The 26,581-nt window shown below is 35.7% G+C and overlaps 1 protein-coding gene across 1 annotated transcript in view; it reads left to right on the top strand.

Annotated features, from left to right (window-relative positions):
- btbd11b (BTB (POZ) domain containing 11b) overlaps positions 1–26,581 on the top strand; it is a 164,708-nt gene that overhangs the window by 126,833 nt on the left and 11,294 nt on the right. The window contains exons 3-11 of the mRNA XM_056478387.1: positions 2,118–2,322; positions 9,709–9,861; positions 11,423–11,588; positions 15,476–15,565; positions 17,435–17,536; positions 21,053–21,146; positions 21,259–21,394; positions 21,497–21,717; positions 23,636–23,814. Of these exons, the coding sequence (XP_056334362.1) occupies positions 2,118–2,322; positions 9,709–9,861; positions 11,423–11,588; positions 15,476–15,565; positions 17,435–17,536; positions 21,053–21,146; positions 21,259–21,394; positions 21,497–21,717; positions 23,636–23,814 (1,346 nt within the window). The remainder of the gene's footprint in view (positions 1–2,117; positions 2,323–9,708; positions 9,862–11,422; positions 11,589–15,475; positions 15,566–17,434; positions 17,537–21,052; positions 21,147–21,258; positions 21,395–21,496; positions 21,718–23,635; positions 23,815–26,581) is intronic.

Here is a 26,581-nt window from a genome sequence, read left to right as displayed (position 1 = left end):
GTATGCATGCACACACATGCAAACACACACATACAGTACGCATGCACTCACACACACACACACACACTCACATACTGTACACACCGACACACATACTCGCGCGCACACACACACATATAGTTTTTCTCATTTGTATTAATTAATTTATTTTCAAATGTTTAGCATGGGACCACTTTACGCTTTTATTTAACATTTTGAAATCAATTTGCGAAACATTTAATTGGTTATAGTTCAATAATAATAAAAAGAGAAATATTTTATTGGCAACTAGCTTAATGGTTTTTTTTTGTGTGTTTTGCCACTAATTTCAGAACCCTGATGTCAGTTTTCAAAACTCTAGACACAAAACTCTAAACAGTCACTACTTTTAACAAAGACTCTCCAGTGCTCAAAACTCTGCATGCTGCGTTCATTATCTTAAAGTCTTGCATTTACAGGATCATTGGTTCACATGTTGTGGATTTGGTCACAGGATCCCCCTACATCACAGCGGTGTTTTCATTGGTCAAAAATCTTGGAAAGAACCTTCTGTCAATGTGAATCTGTTGGTTTGCTGTGATTGGGCTTTCTTACATACAGTACAGTAATGTCAAATATGAAAACGTTGTCTGTAAAAGTGGTACATGGAACAAAGAAACCATAAATGTGGAATAAGGATGAATAAAGATGAAATCTATAGATAATGTCCAGTTGGGTCATTTTCTGTGGTAACTGATGTTAATTGATCTATCCTGAAACTTTCATCATCTAAACATGTAATATTGTACATCAGTTCAAGAGTAATGCTACAGTTATTTATCATTTTGAGTGCTTGTATCAGTTGATAATAACATCATGTAAAGTAAATGAATACACATTTATTTTAAATGTAATGTGTGGGTTGGACTTTGAAATGGGATCAATTCGATGTTTAATTGTATCATATTGAAAAGGTGATCTTAGTTCAATGAACACAGTATCTTTGACTTGTGTGTATTGTATCCAAGCATTTGAAAAAAGAGTTAAGAGTTTTGCAAAAATGTGCAATTTTGGCAATCGTTGTGAATTTTGTGTCTAGAGTTTTGAAAATTGACACCAGAGTTCTGAAATTTGTGGCAAAACGATTGTAAAAAAACTGTAAATAAGTGTATATATTTTTACTTCGGTTAATGTTTACTTGATTATTTTTATTTATTTATTAATTATTTATTCACTATCTATTTACTTAGTGAGGTTTATTTATAAACTAATTTCGAGAGGATCACGTGCTTATGATTTATCACAGCCGATCTCGTATTAAGCTAATTAGTATTATCCAATCATATGAGCCATAAGCTACTATAAATAACCACAGTCTTCAGTCCACTTTATCTTCATTTGGAAGAAACCTCCCTTCCTCCCCATTCTCCTCCTTCACCATAGATCGGGTGGCACGGAGGCCCAGTGGTTAGCACTGTTAGCCCCACAGCAGGAACACTGCCAGTCCTGGTCCTGCCAGGTCGGTAGGCGTTTCTGTGAGGAGTTTGTATATTCTCCCCGTGTCCGCGTGGGTTTTTCCCGGGTTCTCCAGTTTCCTCCCACCATCCAAAGATATTTATCATGCATAACAATCAAGCATTTGTCTAGCCCCCTTTTTTCCTCACATGTTCCCTTAGCTACTGCAGATGGGGAGTTCTGAGATCCACCGAGCTCAGGCTCCCCTCTCGCTCTGCGAACGGGAGGAAGCCCCGGGCTCGAGGATCCCTTGAGCTTGGGGCTCTCTCCTGGGACAGCATGCCAAACAAGCTTTTGATGGATCATCAGCTAATGTGAACTGTTGAATTTAGTTTTATGGTTTTACTTTTTAAATATTAAACCCAGTCATTATTGAGGTCAAACAGAACAATCCAAAATTGGTCCTGTCAGGTATGCTTGTGTCATTATTACACAACCGCTTTGGATAATATCACGTCTGATGTTCTGCCCACGAAATTTCATTACTGACAAACATGCCACTGAGGGCCTACAAACAGCTGACTGGCAGACCGAGATTGACGGAGCGGCTAATTTTTTATGCTGTAACATCAATGTGACGACAGTACTGTCCTTCGCCATTTACATCATTCTCAGCAAACCAAAGGTCTCTTGTGCCCCGACAGGTGATTTAGTGTCCAGAGCCATGCATCACCTCCAGCCTCTGAGCATCAAGAATCACAGTAATGGGACGCCGTTGCCCCAGAAGAGCAGCCTGGTCCACTGGGAGCCCGAGGCCTTGTACACGCTCTGCTACTTCATGCACTGCCCTCAGATTGAGTGGGAGAACCCCAACGTGGAGCCCTCCAAAGTCACCCTGCAGAACGAGAGGTGAGGGCGCTTACAAGTGTTTCTGTTATGGGTTTTTTCTGAGTGATGCTTCAGGTACTTATGTTAAATATTTCACTGAAGTGCTTTAGAATGCACTGCTTTGTTCAATGTGTGATGTAACTTCAGCTAAATCATGAAGACAGGGTGGGATATATTGAGAAGCTCCTCCCCTTTTAAAAAAAATAGCCAATACTGATGGGATTTGTTACATTTTGTGGTCTGTCGACTCATATGATCCGCTCTGTGCTATCATGTCTCTGGGCTAGAGCTGGCTGTGCATGTGTGTGTGCACCTTGTATTTCTCATGTTGTGTGGACCAAATGTCCCCACAAATATAGCAATACCAGTCAGTTTTGATCTTATGGGGATACTTTTTTGATCCCTCAACTACTCAAATTAGGGCTGCAAGAGATTGGAAAAATCTCACATTACGATATTTAATTTTTCTGCGATATATATTGCAATATAATGCATCTACATGTATGCAAATTTACTAAATGATTGAATAGCAGGCGTCACGGTGGCGCAGTGGGTAGCACAATTGCCTTACAGCAAGAAAGCCGCTGGTTTCCTCCGGGTGCTCCGGTTTCCCCCACAGTCCAAAGGCATGCACTATGGGTGAATTGAATAAGCTAAATTGGCATAGTGTATGTGTGTGAATGCAAGAGTTTATAGGTGTTTCCCAGTGTTTGGTTGCGGCTGGAAGGGCTTCCGTTGCGTAAAACATATGCTGGATAAGTTGGCAGTTCATTCCGCTGTTTCGACCTCAGATTAATAAAAGGACTAAGCCGAAAAGAAAATGAATGAATGAATAGCACTACTTGGAAAGAATTTATCGTCACACTTTATTTTAAGGCTCACTTCCTGCTATAGGGTAACTATTAATTACGACTTTTGCTTCAATAAAATTCTAATTTGTTCCTTATTAATAGATATTAAGGAACCTTAGGTATTGGGTTAGGTTTTGTAAATGTTTAAATTACGCTGCAAAGTTTTTGATGTATGAATAACTCAATACAATTATTCTTTATTAAACTCCAATTGGTAAAATGCCTGAATATTTAAATCTCTGTCAGGCCTTAAAAACATGCAAATGATACAATTTCACTGCATTGTGCTTAAACTCCGCAATAATTCCACAAATCTCATATCTCATGTTCTGAACTGTGACTCTTGCTCAAACATAACCCCGACCTAACATTGCATATCTATGCGATGTGACTATTGTGGATGCACACATTGTGATATTGATGCTGAAAGGATATATTGTGCAGCCCAAACTCAAATCACACTGAATAATGTATGTTGGACATGTAAAAATACAGATTGTTTTCCGTGAGGGTTGGGTTTGGGAGATAAAATAAAATAAAATAATAAAATAAATAAAATAAAATAAAATAAAATATCAAAATAAAATTTAATCTAAAATGAAATAAAATTAAATAAAGGGACTAAGCCTAAAAGAAAATGAATAAATGAATAATTATGAAAATGAAATAAAATAAAATAATAAAACAAAATATAATAAAATATAATAAAATATTATATTATATTATATTATATTATATATTATTATATTATATTATATTATATTATATTATATTATATTATATTATATTATATTATATTATATATTATTATATTATATTATATTATATTATATTATATTATATTATATTATATTATATTATATTATATTATATTATATTATATTATATTATATATTATTATATTATATTTAATTATATTATATTATATTATATTATATTATATTATATTATATTATATTATATTATATTATATATTATTATATTATATTATATTATATTATATTATATTATATTATATTATGTTATATTATATTATATTATATTATATTATATTATATTATATTTAATTATATTATATTATATTATATTATATTATATTATATTATATTATATTATATTATATTATATTATATTATATTAATTATATTATATTATATTATATTATATTATATTATATTATATTATATTATATTATATTATATTATATTATATTATATTATATTATATCAATGGGAACTCATACGTAAATGCAGCTGTATGTGAGTGTGTGCCATTAACTGAAGCTAGAATTTATTCAGCCCAGTAGAAAACATACTCATGCTATTTGAATCATTTATATATGTGACATTCGTCAGAAAGTTGACAGATTTAATTTTGAATCTCACTGTTGCTTGTTTGCTGAATTTGAGTGTGTATGCATTTACACCTCAGTACATTGCGTTTCAGCATCCAGCCTTTTTTTGCTTTTCTCTCCCCATCTTTATGACTGATAAACAAGGAGGATTTCAGATCAGCAATGTGCTGAGCTACCTTTTATTTTCTTATATTTGCAAGTGATTCGATAAATGCTCAATGCTAATGCTCTGTTACAGCACATGTAAATTAGTGATTGATTTCAGATACATCTTGGATGAAGCTTCAAATAGATACCTGGAGAGAGCTTTTGATTGGTTTACAAGAGCTCTAGTGCCAATAGAAGTTTACTTTATGCATTTGCATGAATTTATACATTTTCATTTGTACATTTGATTACAATTAGCAGTTGGGTTTAGAGGTGGGCTATTAAAAATCGGCTATTAAACAAAATTGTATGAACTTAGACACTTTTCTGCCAATACTTAAAATAGTTACGTTTCCTCATGAGATCAAGCTGAAAGTGTTCAGTGATGTCATAAAATATTTATATTTTAAAATAGATTTTTGTTGGCTGACGTGTGAAACTGCGTTTTGAACGCTTATGACTAGGGCTGTACAATATATTGTTTCAATATCGATATCGCAATGTTGAGTTGGGATTATATATATGCATATTATATATTGGGATTATGTAGCTACTGTACAGTTCAAAATACATGAGATTTGTGGAATTGCTGTACAGTTTTACCATCATGGAGTAAAAGTTTATCATTTGTACATTTATAAACCCTAAGAAAGTTTAGGCACAATAAATTACCATACAAAAATACCATTTGTAACTTTCATTCATTCATTTATTTACTTTTAGGCTTAGTCCCTTTATTAATCCGGGGTCGCCACAGCGGAATGAACCGCCAACTTATCCAGCATATGTTTTTTACGCAGCGGATGCCCTTATAGCCGCAACCCATCACTGGGAAACATCCATATACACTCATTTACTACGGACAACTTAGCTTGCCAAATTCACCTGTACCGCATGTCTTTGGACTTGTGGGGGAAACAGGAGCGCCCAGAGAAAACCCACGCGAACACAGGGAGAACCTGCAAACTCCACACAGAAATGCAAACTGACCCAGCCGGGCTCAAACCAGCGGCCTTCTTGCTTTGAGGCAATTGTGCTACCCACTGCGCCACCGTGCTGGCCATTTGTAACTTTACCATTTGTAAAATTATTATATTGAACTATTTAAACTGCAAAGTCTTTGCATTGTTAATTTATATTTGATTTTTCAATTTAGATTGATATGCCCTTAACTGCCCTTAAAACCATAAAGCACTGTTTATTTCATTTTTATATTTGCTCTATAGCATTTACCTGTGCTTGCAGGTATTTCATGCATGATTCACTCTCCTACAGAATTGTCCCAATCAATCAAAGTTAATTCCAAATAGAGATATTCAGTTCATCTCGTAAAACTGTATATATATATTGCAATATACAGTACACTCACTGGCCACTTTATTAGGTACAGCTGTCCAATTGCTTGTTAACACAAATTTCTAATCAGCCAATCACATGGCAGCAACTCAATGCATGTAGACATGGTCAAGACGATCTGCTGCAGTTCAAACCGAGCATCAGAATGGAGAAGAAAGGTGATTTAAGTGACTTTGAACGTGGCATGGTTGTTGGTGCCAGACAGGCTGGTCTGAGTGTTTCAGAACCTGCTGATCTACTGGGATTTTCACGCACAACCATCTCTAGGGTTTACAGAGAACGGGCTGGAAAAAATTTCCAGTGAGCGGCAGTTCAGTGGGCACAAATGCCTTGTTGATGCCAGAGGTCAGAGGAGAATGGCCAGACTGATTCGAGCTGATAGAAAGGCAACAGTAACTCAAATAACCACTCATTACAACCGAGGTTTGCAGAAGAGCATCCCTGAATACACAACATGTCTAACCTTAAGGCATATGGGCTACAGCAGCAAAAGATCAAAACAGAGGCTGCAATTCACACAGGCTCACCAAAATTGGACAATAGAAGATTGGAAAAACGTTGCCTGATCTTCTGAGTCTCGATTTCTGCTGCAACAATCAGAGGTAGGATCAGAATTTAGCATCAACAACAGGAAAGCATGGATTCATGCTGCCTTGTATCAACGGTTCAGGCTGGTGGCGGTGGAGCAATGGCGTGGGGGATATTTTTTTGGCACACTTTGGGCCCATTAGTACCAACTGAGCATCGTGTCAATGCCTCAGCCTTCCTTAGTATTGTTGCTGACCATGTCCATCCCTTTATGACCACAGTGTACCCATCTTCTGATGGCTACTTCCAGCAGGATAACGCACCATGTCTTAAAGCGCAAATCATCTCAGACTGGTTTCTAAACATGCCAATGAGTTCACTGTACTCAAATGGCCTCCACAGTCATCATATCTCGATACAATAGAGCACCTTTGGGATTTGGTGGAACAGGAGATTTGCATCATGGATGTGCAGCCAACAAATTTGCAGCAACTGCGTGATGCTATCATGTCAATATGAACCAAAATCTCTTAGGAATGCTTCCAGTTCCTTGTTGAATCTATGCCATGAAGGGTTAAGGCAGTTCTGAAGGCAAAATGGAATCCAACCCGGTACTAGTAAAGTGTACATAATAAAGTAGCCAGTGAGTGTATATCACAGAAATACAAAATATTGCAATGTCCGATTTTTCCAATATCGTGAAGTCCTAATTATGACTTGTACACTTTGTCACTGTTTTGGCATATGCTAGCTTACAGATAACCTGACAATGAGCATGTTGATACTAACATGCAAAACAAATGACATTTAAAGACTTTGAAGTGATTAAATTAACCTCCACTTATTCTAAACCTTTATGAGTTTCTCTAACCAACACTTGTTGGTAGCCACTGACTGTCAGTTTCCAACATTCTTCAAAAAATCTTTATTTGTATTCAGCAAAAGCAAGAAACTCATAAAGGATTGAAATGACCTCAGAGTGAGTAAATGGGGAGTACATTTTCATCTTTGAATAAACTATCCCTTAAAGCCGTGTAGAAGTTTATCCAGCTTGACTGTGTAATGTGATGAAATGCAGAAAAGTAAGAATGTGAAATACAGCACAACAGACTGCAAGGCAAAGGCAAGGCTATGAAATGATGGCATGTTATGATGAATACAGTCTTCGTCTGATCATTAATGTATGAGTAGATGAAGAGCTAAATTATGTTAGCATCTATTAAAAGAAAGAGGAAAATGTTTAAAAGTATGTAAGCACCTATTGGTTGATTTCTATGATAAATTCTGAACTAAATATTCTCAGACTACGTTGTGTTGCTTAATGGTTAATAAAGTAAATAAAGCCAACATAGTCAAAAAGATTTTGGCCAATTGAGCTGATGTTTCATTGTTTCATTGTTTCATTGTTGTTTCATTGAGGTTTAAGTAATGACCCATTTGTTTTGGACCCTGTTCACATTTCCGGGTTTCTCAGCAGCGGAAGTCGTCATAGTTGGGTAAAACTAGAGCGCAGTGAATGGGAGAGTACAACAAATATTTTTTTACGATCCCATTTGCTGAAATAATAAAAGAAAAACTCCACTATGATGTTATAAGACTTTCAGAAAAGGAATAAAAAAGTGTGAGACTGATAACAACAGACAGAGGAGAAAATAGCATCAATTTACTGTTCTCCCCATAGACACTGCATTAGAGACATCTCGCACAAGCGGTAATTAGTTTTTTGTAATTTAATGCAAAGATTATATAATACATAAGTGAATATATATAAATGTACATCGTTTTTTGAAAATCTAAATATTAAATATTTTCAAAAATTTAAGATTATGATTAAATGCGCCATAACAGTCTTGTGAATAGGGTCCATTGTTAACTAAAATTCAAACCCTTAAACCATGTTTGCTTATTAAAAAAAAAATCAAATCATATTTAAAAATGTATATTGAATGTAAAATTATTTATACAATTCATTAAATTATGTAAAAGAAGCTTAATATTGAAATTAAAATAAAACAAATTAAAAGTACTTATGAATAAAAAACAAATACATTTATTAAAAATTAAACAAAAATAAAAGCTGAAAATATTCATTCAATAATAAAATAACAATAAGTGTGTTTGTATATGTAAATTAAAATGTAAATATGTGTATATCAAAGATTTTTCAGGTAGTTGTAGTAATATTAAATCTGATATTCTGATATTTAATATGAAAGCTGACAAAATAAAATGTATATTAAGTGTAAAATTATTTACAAAATAAATTAAATGTTGTAAATTAAGCTTGAAATTGAAATGAAATAAATTAAAATTACTTATGAATAAAAAAACAAATACAATTATTAAAAATGAAACAAAAAAAATCAGACAATATAGATTTAATTATACAATAAATATATGTGTGTTTATAAACATGTAAATAAAAATGTACATATGTTTATATCAAATATTTTTCTGGTATTTTTATTAATATTCAATCTGATATTCTGATATTTAATATTAAAGCTGACAAAATAAATTAAAAAATATATTAAATGTAAAATTATTTACAAAATCCATTAAATGTTGTAAATATAGCGTTATATTCATATTGAAACAAACAAATTAAAAGTACTTATGAATAAAAACAAGGTAATTGTAGTAACATTAAATCTTATATTTTGATATGTTATATTAAAGCTGACAAAATAAAATGTATATTACATGTAAATATAAAAAATAAAGCAAATTAAAAGTACTTGTAAATAAAAACAAATACAATTCTTAAATTGAAAAACAAAAATGAAAGCTGAAAATATAGATTTAATTATACAATAAATATTTGTGCTTATGTGTAAATAAAAATGTAAATATGTGTATATTAAAGATTTGCTATAGTTTAGATAATTAAGCTGATATTAAATCTGACATTCTGATCTTTAATATTAAAGCTGAGATTAAATAGCTTTTCTGTCTTTGAAATTTAGGTGCAAACTTAATAAATTATTTAATAACTAGAACTACTAACTGGAGCAAAAGTTACATTAAAGCTATTTTAAAATATTTTGTTCAAAAATGTCTAAAATTAAATCCAATTTAACATTTGAGTCTAAAATAAAATAACAAGCAAACACAAAATGCTACTTACAATATTTTTATAGCACAGTAATCACCTGTTGTCTCCCCCTGCAGGCCGTTTTTGGTGCTGCCTCCTCTGATGGAGTGGATCAGAGTTGCTTTGGCACACGCGGAGCACCGCCGCAGCTTTTCAGTGGATAGCGATGATGTTCGGCAGGCGGCCAGACTCCTGCTGCCCGGGGTGGACTGTGAACCCCGCCAGCTCAAGTAAGAGCAATGCCATTAAATTACCATCCAGCCACCAGACACTGCTGCCCATCGTGAGTGAAATGAAAATTGCTCATAACAGTCTGAACAGCAAAAACAAGTGTAGTCCAGCGTTTGTTGGACTGTATCTGAGTTTTTATTGTCATTTGCTGGAGCGTTGTGATGAAAGATTCATGTTTAAATAGGAATATTTTACAGACTTATAGATACTTAACATTGATTTTTCATCATATACATTTCAATAATGAAGAATAGATCAACAATGACAAACTCAGCAGTTGTTCAACCTCAATTCAGTCATTCATTTTCTTTTGGGCTTAGTCCCTTTATTAATCTGGGGTCGCCACAGCGGAATGCAACCCATCTTTGGGAAACATCCATGCATACTCATTCACACACATACACTACGGACAATTTACCTACCCAATTCACCTGTACCGCATGTCTTTGGACTGTGGGGGAAACCGGAGCACCCGGAGGAAACCCACACGAACGCAGGAAGAACATGCAAACTACACAGAAACGCCAACTGATCCAGCCGAGGCTTGAACCAGGGACCTTCTTGCTGTGTCGACAGCACTACCTACTGCGCCACCGCATCGCTCAACCTCAATTAAATCACTTATTTTACATTAAATCAGCGTCGTTGCAAGTTCACTTAGTTTTAACTTCACTTATAAGAAACTGATTTGACTTTGTTTCTGTCAGTTGTCTACTGGAATGATTTAGTTTAAGATTGACTGAAATTTAGATGCTTTTTTTTTTTTGGGTGCTTTCACATTACCCGGGTTTGACTGACCGCCTTCCCTGCCCCTTCTGGACTGTGTTCACACAGTGGTTTTTGATTCTGAACACTGGTGCGTTTGCATCATCACAGTGGCAGATGTTGCTAAGTAATGACAGCTTGAGTGCTGCTTGAGTGCCTTAAGTTTGAACTTTGTACTTAAAAATGTAGTTTAATTTTTAGTCACAGGGGTAACAGTCTCAGCAGGTAACCCCATACATTTCTCTTCATGAAAACTTCCTCCAGCTCTTCTCAGCGAAGCAGAGAGATGTAGTTCCTCCAGCATGCCCTGGGTCTTCCCCGGGACCTTCTCATGTGACAGGCCAGGTTAAGTGTTGTTAACCCTTATGAAGTTGGGGATGTTTTCATCCACTCCATAAAAAACCCAGAAACTAAGCTTTTTTGTTGTTGTACAGGACTATCTAAAGAATTAATGTGCCAACTGATGAAGAACAGTAAAAATGACAAATTTTACCTCTTCATATAAACACGAGTTAAAGCAATCAAAAAGAAATAAAAGTAATGTGTCACCGAACTAAACTAAAGCAAACATGGATCACCATAACCATGATTTCAAACAGAACATCTTAACCTCAAGAACTTTTGTAGACACCTGACAGAATAAAATGAACCTGGTATATAAAAAGTGAAGATGATAATGCGGAAGCTAATCATCTTTTTCCAGGCTATTTTCAGCCCTTTACAATCTCTGATTAAAGAAACTAAAATGGACATAACTGCAAAGGACTAAAATGTTTGATTGTGTGTTTGCCAAAGGACGGACGACTGTTTCTGCGTGTCACGTAAGCTTGATGCTGCTTCCACCGAGGCCAAGTTCCTGCAGGATCTGGGATTCCGAATGCTCAACTGCGGCCGGACTGACCTGGTCAACCAAGCCGTTAACCTACTGGGACCCGGAGGAATTAACAGCATGAGTGAACAGGTTAGAAAGACAATGGTTTACTTTGTCACCCATAAAACAAAAACAAATTGTCTCCTGGAAGTTGGAAATGCTTTGTGGTTAATTATTGCGTGTTGTAACGGTTTTTGCCTGGTCTTGTGTCTCAAAGGTTGAAGGTTTAAACCCAAGAAGCATTGTGTCATTGTGTCTAGCAGACTAATATAACTGCAGGTGCAACTCCAGGTGCAAAAATAAACTATATGCCACATTAAATATATAATATGAACTAAACATAGATAGCAGACTGTAAATGCTTGCACACATTGCTAAATTTTCCCTTAATGGAAGCCCAGAAGGACCCAAACAGATTTGCACAGCAGGTTTCCCTTACGATTCGCAGCGTTTAACGGTTGACTGTATTAATCAGAGCCAGCTCTTAGGAAACACACCAGTGCTCTTTCCATTACTGATTACTTTGCTCCGTTATTGACCTCAGGGATTGGAAACGTTTGAAATTACCTTTGTTTCTTAGCTAATCCACTTGTTATCTGATTTTCCATCTCTTGATTGGACTAACATTAAGATTTTCCAGCTAGGAGATTGGTTTCTATTAGAACAAAAAGACTCTTTTAGATTTGTCCTTATACAACAGACCAATGTATCTGAAGAAAATTGCTGTATAATTTGGAGGTTTATTCTCTCGGTTACTCTCTCCACCTCTTCCTTCACGCTTGATGTCTATGGCAGCCCGTAGAACCATAATGTAAAAAGTTGTCAAATTTGGCACACAGACAGAGAACAGTCTCAACATTACCCACTGCATTTTTAGAGTTTCTGTCTCAAATGAGCGCAAGAAATCTGTATAATGCATATCTAAAAATATACATATTTGATCAAGTTACCTTCACAGTACACTGCACAGTGTCACCTAGCGGTCAGGAGATATTAAACTTAAATAACTTAATAATTTGGCCATGTTTTCTAAGACTAATGAGACAGTTAAACTAAATATACTTAAAAATGGCAAGTTATATATATCGTGAAAACACTGTTCATAAATGCAACTAGTAGGTCTTATGGCTCAATCCCAATTCTATTTTTGTACCCCTTCCCCTTGGCCCTTGAAACAGAGTGTGAAGGGGAAGGGCTTCAAAATTTACCCCTAAGAAATGGTACAGCACTACAGCACCTGCACATGTCATCATATGTCATTGTGACCTCTTGCTTCATATGAGATCGGCGATCGCGACTGCTGTAGTGATTCTAGTTGCGTTATTTTTTTATATTTATCTTCAGGAAATCACTGAAGGCAATGATATCATGTTATCATGACGATCTAATGTGGCAATAAGATTCCATATTCATCTATGTAAACACACGAAAACAACATTAACATTATAGTAGACACTGTAAAAAGGTCATTCCCAGCCACTAGGCTTTTCTGACAAGATATTTGAGTGTCATCGAGTGTCAGAATGTTGTGGGACTGCTGTACAGGAGTTATTATCAGGGATTATAGATAAAAATTTTTAGCGGTTTTTATTTTAGCATGATGGTAAAACACGAACGCCTTATGAGTGTATTAAAACATATGCTTTGTAATAATGACAAAAAAAACCTAAATTTTGCATCTCTTGACTTTCGGGTGCAGCCATGTTGTTGTTGTAGCTGGTGTATTCTGGGAAATTTTCTTACCCCCTGGTTTCAAGTTTGGTCCTGAAAAATCTCTGTTTGAAGTGGTATCTAGCCCTCCCCTTAACCCTACGCATTCAAGCTAAAGAGAATTGGGACACCCCTACCCCTCGTTTTGCGCGTTCAAGTGAAGGGGTAGGGGTGTTCCAATTCACTTTAGCTTGAATGCAGTAAGCGGTAAGGGGAAAGGCGAAGGGGTAGAGTTAGGATTGGGCCTAAATGTTACTCACAATATGTAACTCAAAATAACATCCAATTAGTTTTTCATGATTTTCATGAATTCTTTATGAACAGTCAAAGTGAAGTAAATAAAATGCCAGTGTCTTGAGATATCTTGATATCTTGAGATATCTTTTTTCCAGCCAGTTTAAAAAAATCATGTCACATTTTGCAACATAGGCTCATTCTGAAAACATAGCTCTATATACATTTCTGGAGATCGCGAATTATGTAGCCAAAAGTACATGGCTGCATTTCGTCTTTAAAACGAACGCTATGGGGCGGTGTGGCGCCGTTCCTTTTTATGCTTAACAGCTGAGTGCTTACCTCCATATTCCTTATATATTCCATATTCCAGCTTTCCCACTGTTAGCAGTTTGTCCAGTTAGCTTGCCATGTATGTCGACAGACTTGAGACGCAGAGAGGTATTGACCACATTGATGTGGTTTGAGTCTGGCGAAGAACGGTTCCAGAAAGCAGGTAAGAGACAAAAAAGAAGCCAAAAAATAGAATAAACAAGTACATAACAGAGTGAGAATGTGGTAAAATCTGAATATGTGGTAAAAATTAGGAGAGGGCTTTTGCTTTTGAAAACTGTCGCTTGTGTTTAGGGAAGTGGGAGGGCGGGTCAATGTTTTTTTTTGTTTTTTTTTTAAACAATATTGGCTGGGTTAAGGGAGGAGGGTGAGTCAGTTGATTGGTCAGTTATTCTGTCAGTGAGTAGACAGTCAGTCAACAGCAACCTCTGGTGGATTTACACGAGTACAGCAAGTGCGAATGGCACTCGTGAGAGAAATTTGAGATCTGTAACAGCGTTCACAGCAGCCTCTGATGGATTCGCGAAAACAAAAACTGCAAAAAAAAATAGCTCCTGGGACGTATTTGGCGCTCTCCAGAAATGCATATAGAGGTATGTTTTCTGAATGAGCCTGGGTTGACATTTTATGTTGATTTTAAAAAAAGTGACATAATCATTTAAGAAATAACCAAGATTGTTATTGATATTGTTACAATTGTAACAAAAAGTATGGGTATATTCAAAATAAATCTAATAAATGGTATTACCCATGGTTTCAGAGCAGCACCACCTTGTGGTCAACATTCTAATGATATTTGGCTAAAAAAAAAATCTATCCTACAGAGACAGATTTGGCGCACAACATTCTCTTTCCATGACAGCTGTCAGACACAATTAATGAACGCCAAATACATTAAATAGCTCCTCCCCCTTTCATCTCAGCTCTTGTTATATTCTGTCTTCCTGTTGGTAGACACATCATGATGAAATGACCGTCGTATGGATTTATGAATACACTGCCTGTTTTATTATCCACCTGGTCTGTTAATGCATAGACGTTTTATTTCTTTTGTGTTGACTATAACCATAAACTTCAGAGATGCACAGCCCCATACGCCTGCAGCTTAGAGGGAAAATTGGATGGCAGGATGTCAAACAGCATCTGAGGCTGCATCACTGCAAAGCTTTCATATATTGACAACAAACCTTATGTCATTCTCACCTAACAATAAAAGTCACTGGTCAAAAAGGGACACACACCACTAAATCATGATACTAGTTCAGTTCAGTTGAATTGTATTAGTACCCGTAGGTAGATTTATTTATATTTTTGCATCTCACGTCATCACAGACACACAGGTTCCCACAGAAAAACTCCAAAAAATTATAATAATAAGTAAATAAATAAATAAATACTTTATAAATCTTAAATATTGCAATTGATTAAGAGCAACTTTTAATGATGGGACAAACCTGTTACTGTTTATGTAAGTAGTGATTATACACATAATTTTTAAGACTAAAATCACCTTAAAATGTCTTTAATTACTTATTATTATGAATTAATTACTTAATATTAAATAATTAAATTTAATTAATTACTTTAATTACTTATTATTGTCTGATCCTTCCTTCAAAACTGGCTCTGCCTATGTTGTGTTTGGCCCATACTCGCTGCTTGCAGCTGTGTTGGTGATTGGTCTTGTTTGTGTTTTACAGGGCATGACCCCACTAATGTACGCATGTGTGCGCGGTGATGAAGCCATGGTTCAGATGCTGCTAGATGCAGGAGCTGACATCAATAGTGAGGTTTGTGCCAACATCTTTGCCATGTTCTTACATATACATTCTGTACACCCATCCTGCCCGCCATGGAGTCTCATGTGTAGTGTTTGTGTTTCCTGTGTTGTGGTACGACAGGAGAAAACTCAGACTGCGCTTGCTTGCCCATGAGGGATTTGTCTTGGTAGAGTTTTGTTGGAAGTCACTGTGACTGGGTTCTGCATTGCCAAAAACCCAACCCTAGAATCTAGCGCAGACAGATTTCTCACTAATACACGCTCACTGTTTGTCGCTATTTCTAGCTTGATAAAACATGTCTCTGAGATGATATGAGCGTGAGTCAAGAGTTTCAGGGAAATAATGTTGTTTTGCGACGTGTGTCATAGAAATGTGATGCTCACCGACGTCTGCTATATGAATCGGGTGCTGTTTTGGCACTCACAAACACCTTTAGAAGCAGTATGACTCTATCTTCACTCTCTGTCACAATATATGTAAGCTAGAAGATAAGGCATCATGTATTTCTGTTTCGAATTTAACCTTCGATTTGAAAAGTTTAGAAGTAGAAGTGGCAATAAAAAGACATTTTTAATGTGGTGAGGTATAATCTGTAGCTTTATTTTTAATAGTTTAATACTGATTTTATTACAGGATGACAGTTCAACAGTCTTATTTAAGTCAACCGCTAATTAGCAGATGATATTAACAGCATTATTTAGTCTAATGTTGAACAGAAATTTCCGTTTGTTTTGTTCTTGTAATAAAATGAATAATTAAAGAATAGTGTTCATGATTTTTATAATATCTATGCGTTCTGATTTTTTTAATATCTTGTTTAGCTTACTAATGCTTTCCTGGTTTTAATGAACATAAATTAGAATAAACAAGTGGTAAACATTTGAACCACTCTGGATATACAAGGGCTGCAGGATATTGGAAAAACTGACATTGCGATATTTTATTTTTATATGATATATATTGCAATACTGAATATATAATTTCATCTTTTATAAAAGATTAAATGAATAGCTGTATTTGGAAAGAATTCACAGTTTATTGCTGCTTTATGTCCTTAAGACAAAGATAAAAGAAATCAGTAATTAGAAATAAGTTATTAAAACTATTATGTTTAGAAATGTGTTGGAAAAATCTTTTTCCGTTAAACAGAAATTGGGGAAAAAAATAAACAGGGGGGCTAATAATTTAGGGGGGCTAATACAGGGTATCCGTTGGGTCTTAAAAAGTATTAAAAGTTGATAAATCAATGTAGAGAAATGTAAGACCTTTAAAAACTCTTAAATGATATTTTGCAAGCTATTCAATTTTGATTATGCATGGTTGTATGCTAAAGTTTGCCTGAATTAAATCTGCGAATATCAGGATGCTGTGTAGTTTATGAAATCAATAAAATCCTGTTAGATTTGACGTCAGGCTGCTTTGTTTACTGCAGTAACCAGCAACACCATTATTTCTGCAGTTCTATAGGCTCCAACCTGCTGAATTAGCTAGAGTTAATAGATTTTTATTTAGTATATGAATAATGTTTTAGTTTTGGATTAGTTTCTTGCATTAATATTTAGTAAATATACTGTAAGTTAAAACCTCGCCAGTGTTTCCGGTTGAAACCTGAAGTGGTTATAAGGTCTTAAAATTTATGTAAACAGTCTTAAAAAAGGTCTTAAAAGTTATTGAATTTCACTCTCTGTATATACTCTGTAATAATTCTGAATTCAACTGTATATGGAGCTTCTATAAAGAGGCAAACAGGTCAAATATCCTCTTCAATCTCCATATTTTCAGCTGAGCGAAGCGTCTCTGTGCTGTTCCCAGGACAGGTTTTTAAAGGTCTCAGTCTCTCTCATCTGTGCCCTGCTCTGTCCCCTGTACCTCCCGTAGGTGCCAAACACAGTGCAAAAGTTCCCCTCAGTCTTCCCAGAGACCCGGCAGGCCACACCACTCACCTTTGCCGTACTTCACCAGCACATCCCTGTGGTGCAGGTAGTGACTCTCTCTACCCGAGCTTTCAGCAGATTTATAGTCACAATAAAAGTCCTGTAGCATTTGCATCAGTTTTCTCCTGAAAACCTTGTCTGCATGAATTGGAGTTTTTGGTGCTTGCTTATATTATCATTGACATGTAAAACCATTATGATTCATTGTGTTTGCTTATTTCAGTCTGGTTGTCTATAGGTTGAGCGAATGCTTTGTGTTAAGTCTTGCTCACACTAAGGATGATATCTGTAAAAATTGCAGTGGCACTCACACCATCGCATGATATTGTAATTAAAGTTTTTGTATTATTCAGTTCAATTCATCTTTATTTCTTTAGCACTTTTACAATGTAGATTGTGTCAAAGCAGCTTAACATAGAAGTTCTAGTAAACTGAAACTGTTATCAATCATGCAGTTTTTTATTATGAAATTAAGCATTTGATGACATTATTCAACTCTTGTGATGTCATTTATTCATTGATTTTCTTTTCGACCCTTTATTAATCTGGGGTCGCCACAGCGTAATGAACCGCCAACTTATCCAGCATATGTTTTATGCAGCAGATGCCCTTCCAGCTGCAACCCATCACTGGGAACCATCTATACACACTCATTCACACACACACTACGAACAATTTAGCTTACCCAATTGACCTATAGCTTGTGGGGGAATCCAGAGCACCCGGTGGAAACCCCGGTGCACACCGTGAACACAGGGAGAACATGCAAACACCACACAGAAATGCCAAGTGATCCAGCCGAGGCTCGAACCAGCGGCCTTCTTGCTCTGAGGCGATCGTGTTACCCACTGCGCCACCATTTGCAAATATCATCTCATCTCAGTGATGTCATCTTACTGAATCATTATGATTATAGTAGATTCAGATTTAAAATTAAAAGAGTTTAACTTCTGCTCAAATTTCATTTTGTAACATTTCTCAAATATTTGCAAACGTTATGGATTATCAGACAAATTTATATGAGTGAATCCCTCTGTGGTGATCAACAAGTACTGTAAAACCGGTACGTGAGCACTGCTTTGTTTATGATTTGTTTGTGTGCAGCACTAGTTCCCCTTTGTGGGATCACAATTCAGACTATTGCCACCTGCAGGTATGGAAAGATATATCCTCATATGCAGGTGGAGAACGTACACTATCTTTCAGTTGGCTGTTGTCCATTTGGTGTGTTCACTCACAGCTTTTTGGTCCAGATGCAGCTGACACATGGTGACAACACAGTCATTTTTATCACCACTTGTTCTTTGATATTGGCTTGATGCAAGTTTACTAAATAGTGAAAAAACAGTATGTAAGCCGACTTCTAAGTACAAATTTATAGCATTCATAAAACTGTAGATGAAAAGTACCAGATGACCTAAGACATCCATTGAGACTTTCAAAGTGTGCATTTGATGGACACTTTACCCATGAGGCCATTGTAAATGGTAGTGTCGCAACACAACTTAAGCCCGTTTACGCTAATAAGTTTTTGTTTTAAAACGCATAAGTTTTGCTACGGTAACACCATCCATCCACACTACACCGGAGTTTTCGAGCGCCAAAAATTGAACATTTTGGAAACGCTGTAGAGGCCGTTTTCATTCTAAAACACTGCTACTCCATCTCAGTGTGGATGGGGGAAATCTGAGACATCTGAAAAAGGAGGCGTGGCTGCAGATATTTACCTATCTGATTGGGGCTTTTTCCTCAATATTAAGTAGCCTACCCACAGTTCAGTCTTGCATCCTCACCTCGTAAGTTCAGACTTCGCAAGTTTGATATGGAAAACAAACTACCGATGACACATCAGGTAAATCTTTAAAGGGAACAGTGTACTTTATAACCTTATTCACATCACCCAGGCTACGTTTTTTCACTTTCTTAACAATAAAATGAAAACATGATTTAAGGAATTGCTATTTTCATTTTGATATTAGTAATCAGCAGATTAGCAATTAGCAAGCATCAGAAATTCTGAGGCGTCGTGTAGCTGCATATTTATATAAGCGCCATCTTCACTGTTTGCATATTTAAAACATAACGGAGCCTATAACATTTCTGCCTGCTTTAATTTTTATTGAAAATATGAAACATACCCTCTCTTGTGCTGAATATCAGTTTTAATAATCAATAATGGACATTATAAAAGTATATCGTACAATAAGTTTGCACATTATAGGAAATAAAGGCAAGCTATCAGTCAAATATGCAGAATCAGTGTACGTGGTTGCATTAATTATTAACTTATCTTTGCGTTCAGCCAAAGCACGTTACCTGAGAACAAGTAGTAGATTCAAAAGACCAAAGTCGGGGAATATGTCATTAGATATAGACAACAAGATTAATTAAATATCACCTTTAACAAATGTAATGAGATTAGATCCAGAGGTAGATCTGATGAACAGTCCGACGAGCACAGCTCTCATCTGGGTAGATAGATATGGGTAGATATGTGGTCACGGGTAAATATGTGGTCACGTTATGTGTGTTTTCAGAGGTGTGGTGTAGACGGAGAGTCGTTCAGAAATGCTGGGTGAAACGATAGCGTAGGCGCGGATCGTTTTCATTCTAAAACGCCGTTTTAAAACTGAAATGTACTAGTGTAAACGGGGCCTTAAGCCGGAAGGTTGTCATGTGACAACAGATTTATCCATACAATACAAATTCATGCTTTACAGTACATGCTTTTTTAGCAGTTGAATGCCATTTATGTAATTGTGTAAATAAAATAGGAATAATGGACGATGGGGTGTTTAATTATTAGCAAATAATGCATGCCCCTGGTGCTAATATTGCAGAACAATTAAACTATTTGGTTACCACTCAGATATAATACAGATTTTGTATTTCAAGACATTTGTCAGGTTTTTGTTCTCAAACTTTTCCTGTGATCTCATACAAAGCCTGTTATTGTGATTTTTGACTATTGTAGGATGTAAAATTCTGAATAACTTACTATAGTTGGCTTAGTGGGTAGCACTGTCACCTCACAGAAAGAAGGTCACTGGTTCAAGTTCTGAAGTTGTCATATACTCCATCCCATGTTCGTGTCAGTTTCCGCCGGGTGCTCCAGTTTCCCCAACAGTCCAAAGACATGCGGTTTAGGTGAATTTGATAAACTAAACTCACCATAATGGATGAGTGTGTGTAAATGAGAGTGTATGGGTGATTCCCAGCATTTGGGGTTAACGAGTTAGTGTACTGTAGTGCTGGTTTGCGACATCCGCTGCACAAAAAAAATTTGCTAGAGTAACTACCACTGTGGAAACCCCTGAAATATAAGCGACTAACCCAATGGAAAATGAGTGAACTCACCATAGTAATCTGGAACTGTAATGCTGTGTGTTTATCTGCAAATATTTCCACCCTAAAATGTTCATCGATCAATCAGAATTAAGCATTCAACACCCCGAATGACTGTTCTTATTGTTATAGTCATCATCCTTGGTGTTAACAGAAAATGCTTTCATCATCTTTACACACTACAGCTGAAGTTCTCTCTTTTTTGGCTTCATCTCAGCTGCTTCTGGACGCCGGTGCTAACGTGGAGGGCTCTCTGCAGGACGGCATGGAGAACTACACTGAGACGCCTTTGCAGTTGGCTTCGGCCGCAGGTAAGAAAGCTCACGCTGCAGACTGGACAACAGTGCCACTTCCGTCTCCAATTACTCAGTTATATGCCAGCAAGAGGCTACAAGAGAGGACTCAGCAGTTTGTGTGCTGTAGGAAACTTTGAGCTGGTCAGTCTGCTTTTGGAGAGAGGAGCAGACCCCATGATCGGAACCATGTACCGCAACGGCATCTCTACCGCACCACACGGAGACATGAACTCCTTCAGCCTGGCCGCTGCGCACGGACACAGGTAACACACACACACACACACAAGATGCATTAGTCAAATGCACACTAGCAGCAGCTCGTAATTTATTAATAAAACCTGCAAAATCTCATCCTCGTGCTGCAGGAACGTGTTCTGCAAGCTTCTGTCGCAGTCGGAAAAGGGGAAGGCGGACGTTTTGTCTCTGCAGGAGATCCTGGCTGAGGGATCTGACCTGGAGGAGAGGAATTCCCTTAAGATGGAGGCGACCCGCACGGGGAAAGCCAAACTCAAAGCTCTGAGGGAGGCCATGTATCACAGCTCCGAACATGGATACGTCGACATCACACTGGACATCAGAAGTCTAGGTCAGTTCCTGCTGTAGGATCCAGAGTTACGTAATGCTGGTTTAAATTATTGCTTAGTTGTTGAAATTTGCATGAAGATGGTTTTCAGACATCAGCTGCAAGTTTTTGGAATGTGTAGGGTTTAATTTTTGTGTGTGGGCAATAGTTAATAGTTAGTCTAATAGTTTATATACCAAAACATCTTGCCAAGGGTGTTTAGAGTAAGAATCGTTTGATTATAGGGCGACACGGTGGCTCAGTGGTTAGTCACCTCACAGCAAGAAGGTTGCTGGTTTGAGTCCTGGCTGGGTCAGTTGGCATTTCTGTGTGGAGTTTGCATGTTCTCCCCATGTTCATGTGGGTTTCCTCCTGGTGCTCCGGTTTCCCCCACATGCGATATAGATGAATTGAATAAACTAAATTGGCTGTAGTGTTTGTGTGTGAATGAGTGTGTATGAATGTTTCCCTGTACTGGGTTGCAGCTGGAAGGGTAAAACATGTGTGCTGTGTAAAACATATGCTGGATAAGTTGGCAGTTCAATATACTGTAGCAAGCCCTGATAAGTAAAGGGACTAAGCCAAAGGAAACTTAATGAATGAATCATTTGATTACATAATAAAAGACTCTATTTAAGGATCACACCGCAGCCTCCAAATACTCAGTAATTAAACATTTTAAATCTTTATACTTTGTCACGCTCCTTCAAACCACTGGAGTTTAATCATTACTCAGCAAAGATGTTTTTAATTGTTTACAATATAATAAAATATAGTATAATTACATTTATTTTAATAAAAGCAGGTCAGATTTAGTATTTTGCTGTGTTTTAAATGAATAAATGTGGTATGCTGAACGACGCTATAAAGTTTCACTCATACTTTGACATTTACTTCCACAAAAGCTGTTTAAAACATTAAAGTAGAAACTTTACCTGCATAATTATGCTATTCATGTAAATAAAATGACTTGTGTACAATTTATTTCATGCAAACACCAGAATGGAATGCCATCTTTAAAGGGTCACGAAACACCAAAACACATTTTTTGAGATGTTGACAGTCATATATATGTCCCAGGTTGCTAAAACACGATTAGGACACATATATTTAACCAAAAAGTGAAAATTGCTTGTTTTTGCGTTATTTCGAGCAAATTGAAATCCGGCCATGAGATCCTTCTGTAAATTCCAGCATGGACACTGGATGTCTGTACTGGCTGGTACAACATGACGTCTTTGAGCTTTCAGTGTAATTCATGAGAAAGACTTGGTTTGAACCAATCTATTGTGAATAAGGTGAAACTTCATTAATGAGGGGTTTTGTGGCCCTTAAAGACTTGGATCTGGAAACCAGAGTTTCTATTTTTCTTTGAACTTTTGCCTTTATCAATTTTAGTTTACAAATCTAGTACCATAAAAAATAAAAGGCTTTTATTAAAGACTTACCTTTAAAGACTTTTATTACGTTACAAAATATTTACATTTCAAATCAATTTCATTCTTTTGATTCTCTTCATAAATAAACAAAAAAAAATAGATCATTAATTTTATTATGATGATGATGATAATAAAATGAAATTATTATCCTTGAGCGCAGCAACACGGTGCTAACATGGCTAAATTGTCCATAGTGTATGTGTGTGAATGAGAATGTATGTGTGTTTCCCAGTGATGGGTTGCAGATGGAAGGGCATCTGCTGTGTAAAACATATGCTGGATAAGTTGGCGGTTCATTCCGCTGTGCCGACCCCAGATTAATAAAAGGACTAAGCCAAAAAGAAAATGAATGAATGAATCCTTGAGTGCTGAATGAGAATATTAGAAAGATTCCTGATGGATCGTGTGACTCTGAAATAGAATATTTTATGTTTTATTATATTACACAAATGTATTCTTCTGCTGTATTTCTGATGAAATAATTGGGGGGCTGTGTGTGTCAGGGGTGCCCTGGACACTGCACACGTGGCTGGAGTCTCTGCGAACCTGTTTCCTTCAGCACCGGCGGCCGCTGATCCAGGGTTTGCTGAAGGAGTTCAGCTCAATTGAAGAGGAGGAATATACAGAGGAGCTCATCACACACGGCCTCCCACTCATGTTCCAGATCCTGCGCGCCAGCAAGGTGAACTCAAACACAGAATTTACACATTTGACATCATATACAGTCATACTGGACTGCAACAGGGTTATTTCACACACATTTCACTAGCCTTTTAAATTTATTTAGACTTTATTTAATTTCGTTTTGTTGTTACAACTGGCAACACGGAAAAGTAATTTATTAACAAAAAACATAACTAACAAAATATATTTAAAGCAAACAAAATCAAAGTGGTGAGTGGTCCAAACTGAAATCAAAACATCAAGGCAACAAGTCCAACTAGCCAAATTCTCTGGACCAACACTGTTACGAACCCTTATTTTTTAAAGTTTATAAAAGCAACATAAAAGGACACACAACTCAGAAGTACAATTCTCTATTTATTTAGAGACCAGAAAATAGGTTTCCTATCAAAATAAAGAACAGAACAGAAATCTCGGACCTTCAGCAGGACGAGATACATAAAGATTCTCAACAAGTACGGGTCATACGCTCAAGAGAGCAAAGATCGGGAGGACCAGTCAGACACGTGCTGGAAAACAAAGAGCCACCCAGACGCACACTCAGCTTCCGCTTATAAAGCCGCCAGTCAAAAATGAGCCGCAGGTGCAAGGCGGAGTTAACCTCACAGAAAAAAAACATCCATTAATAAATCAACAAACTCCAACACGACACAACAACGAAGATAATAATAATGATGATGAGAATAATAATAATGATAATAATAATAATAATAATGATGATGAGAATAATAATAATAATGATAATAATAATAATGATGATGATGATGATGATGATGATGAGAATAATAATAATAATAATAATAATAATAATAATAATAATAATAATAATGATGATGATGATGATGATGATGATGATGATGATGATGATGATGATAATAATGATGATGATGATGATGATGAGAATAATAATAATAATAATAATAATAATGATGATGATAATAATAATAATAATAATAATAATGATGATGATGATAATAATAATAATGATGATAATAATAATAATAATGATGATAATAATAATAATAAATAATAATAATAATGATGATGATGATGATGATGATGATGATGATGATGAGAATAATAATAATAATAATAAATAATAATAATAATGATGATGATGATGATGATAATAATAATAATAATAATGATGATGATGATGATGATGATGATGATGATGATAATAATAATAATAATAATAATGATGATAATAATAATAATAAATAATAATAATAATAATGATGATGATGATGATGATGATGATGATGATGATGATAATAATGATAATGATAATAATAATGATGATGATGATAATAATAATAATAATAATGATAATAATAATAATAATAATAATAATAATAATAATAATAATAATAATAATAATAATAATAATAATAATGATAGGAAGAAGAAGAAATAAAGTATAAACCATGACAACACCTATTTCATGCCAAAACGCAGTCTTTATGGGACCCATATACTGTAATGTGCTTCAGGTGAGACACCCCACCCACCAATCACCAACTTGGCTATCACAAATGCAAACAAACTAAAACAAAACATAGGGCCAGCATAGGACCTAACATCTTCCCCATTTATCCAGTTAATCGTAACATCCCAAATTTATATGATTTTTTTCTAAGTTTTATTTGTTTTGAGGCCATATGTAAGGGTTAGCATTAAATAAAGAAATCTTTATTTTTACCACTATTATTTAAGCTGTTTATAGCTGTTTGTCATCTAAAAATTTTAAACATTCAAACTTCTTTTAAACTTAGTGTAACAAGGGAGTCGGGTGACAACAGATTAAGTATCCACATGCAGCTTTATTTAGAAACGTCAGACAGGCAACGTCAATCAAAGGAGCAAACGTACAGGTAAATCCAAAAGCGTAGTTGAGGTCACAGGCAATAAGGTCGATAAAGGCAGCAACCAATGAAAATAAGGAAACAAGGTAAGGGTTAAGGAACACAGAACAGGGAAGGACTAGATACAGGAAACACTTTATGCTACAGGGATTAACCAACAAGACTCAGCAAAGTGTGTGGGAATGTGAGCTGCATAAATAGTCCATGTAATCAGTCTCAGATCAGATACCAGCTGTGTGTGTGTAATCATCAGGAATTCCAGAAACAGGTAAGTGTGAAGTGCATGACAGGATTTGTAGTTCATAAGGTGACAGAATAAAAAAAAAAAAGGAAAGAAAGAAAGTAGTCCGGGTGATAGTGTATGTTTACCAGTGATCTGCAAACCCGGATCACTGGTGATCATCACACTTAGTATGACTTATTATTTTATATAAATGTTAGATATTTATATATTTCATATCTAATTATAAGTTGCACTGTGTTATGATGATACATTATTTCACTTTACTTACACTACTTGCATTTAATAATTAGATTTAATAATTTACTTGCGTTTTAAGATAAAAATAACTTTAAATTAAAAGGCAAAAACTACTAGAAAGCTAAATAGATTTTTTTATTATCTAACAAAATTACAAAAAATATTCAAATAAAAAGTAGTTCAAAATAATCATGTCTGTAGTGTAATTTTCAGAACATTATCGTATAAATTGATTAATTTCCATTGGATTAGTCCCTGATTTATGAAGGGTCGCCACAGTGGAATGACCCGCTAACGACACTGGCATACGTTTTACACAGCGGATACCCTTCCGGCCACAATATTTTTATTTATTTATTTTTGTGCAGACACACGTAATCTGAATTGTCCGTTCTGTCAACATCACCCCCAGCATTACA

This window comes from Danio aesculapii, chromosome 18 (genome assembly GCF_903798145.1).
Source record: "Danio aesculapii chromosome 18, fDanAes4.1, whole genome shotgun sequence".
Taxonomy (NCBI): Eukaryota; Metazoa; Chordata; class Actinopteri; order Cypriniformes; family Danionidae; genus Danio; species Danio aesculapii.
This window is presented reverse-complemented; position numbering and strand designations above follow the sequence as displayed.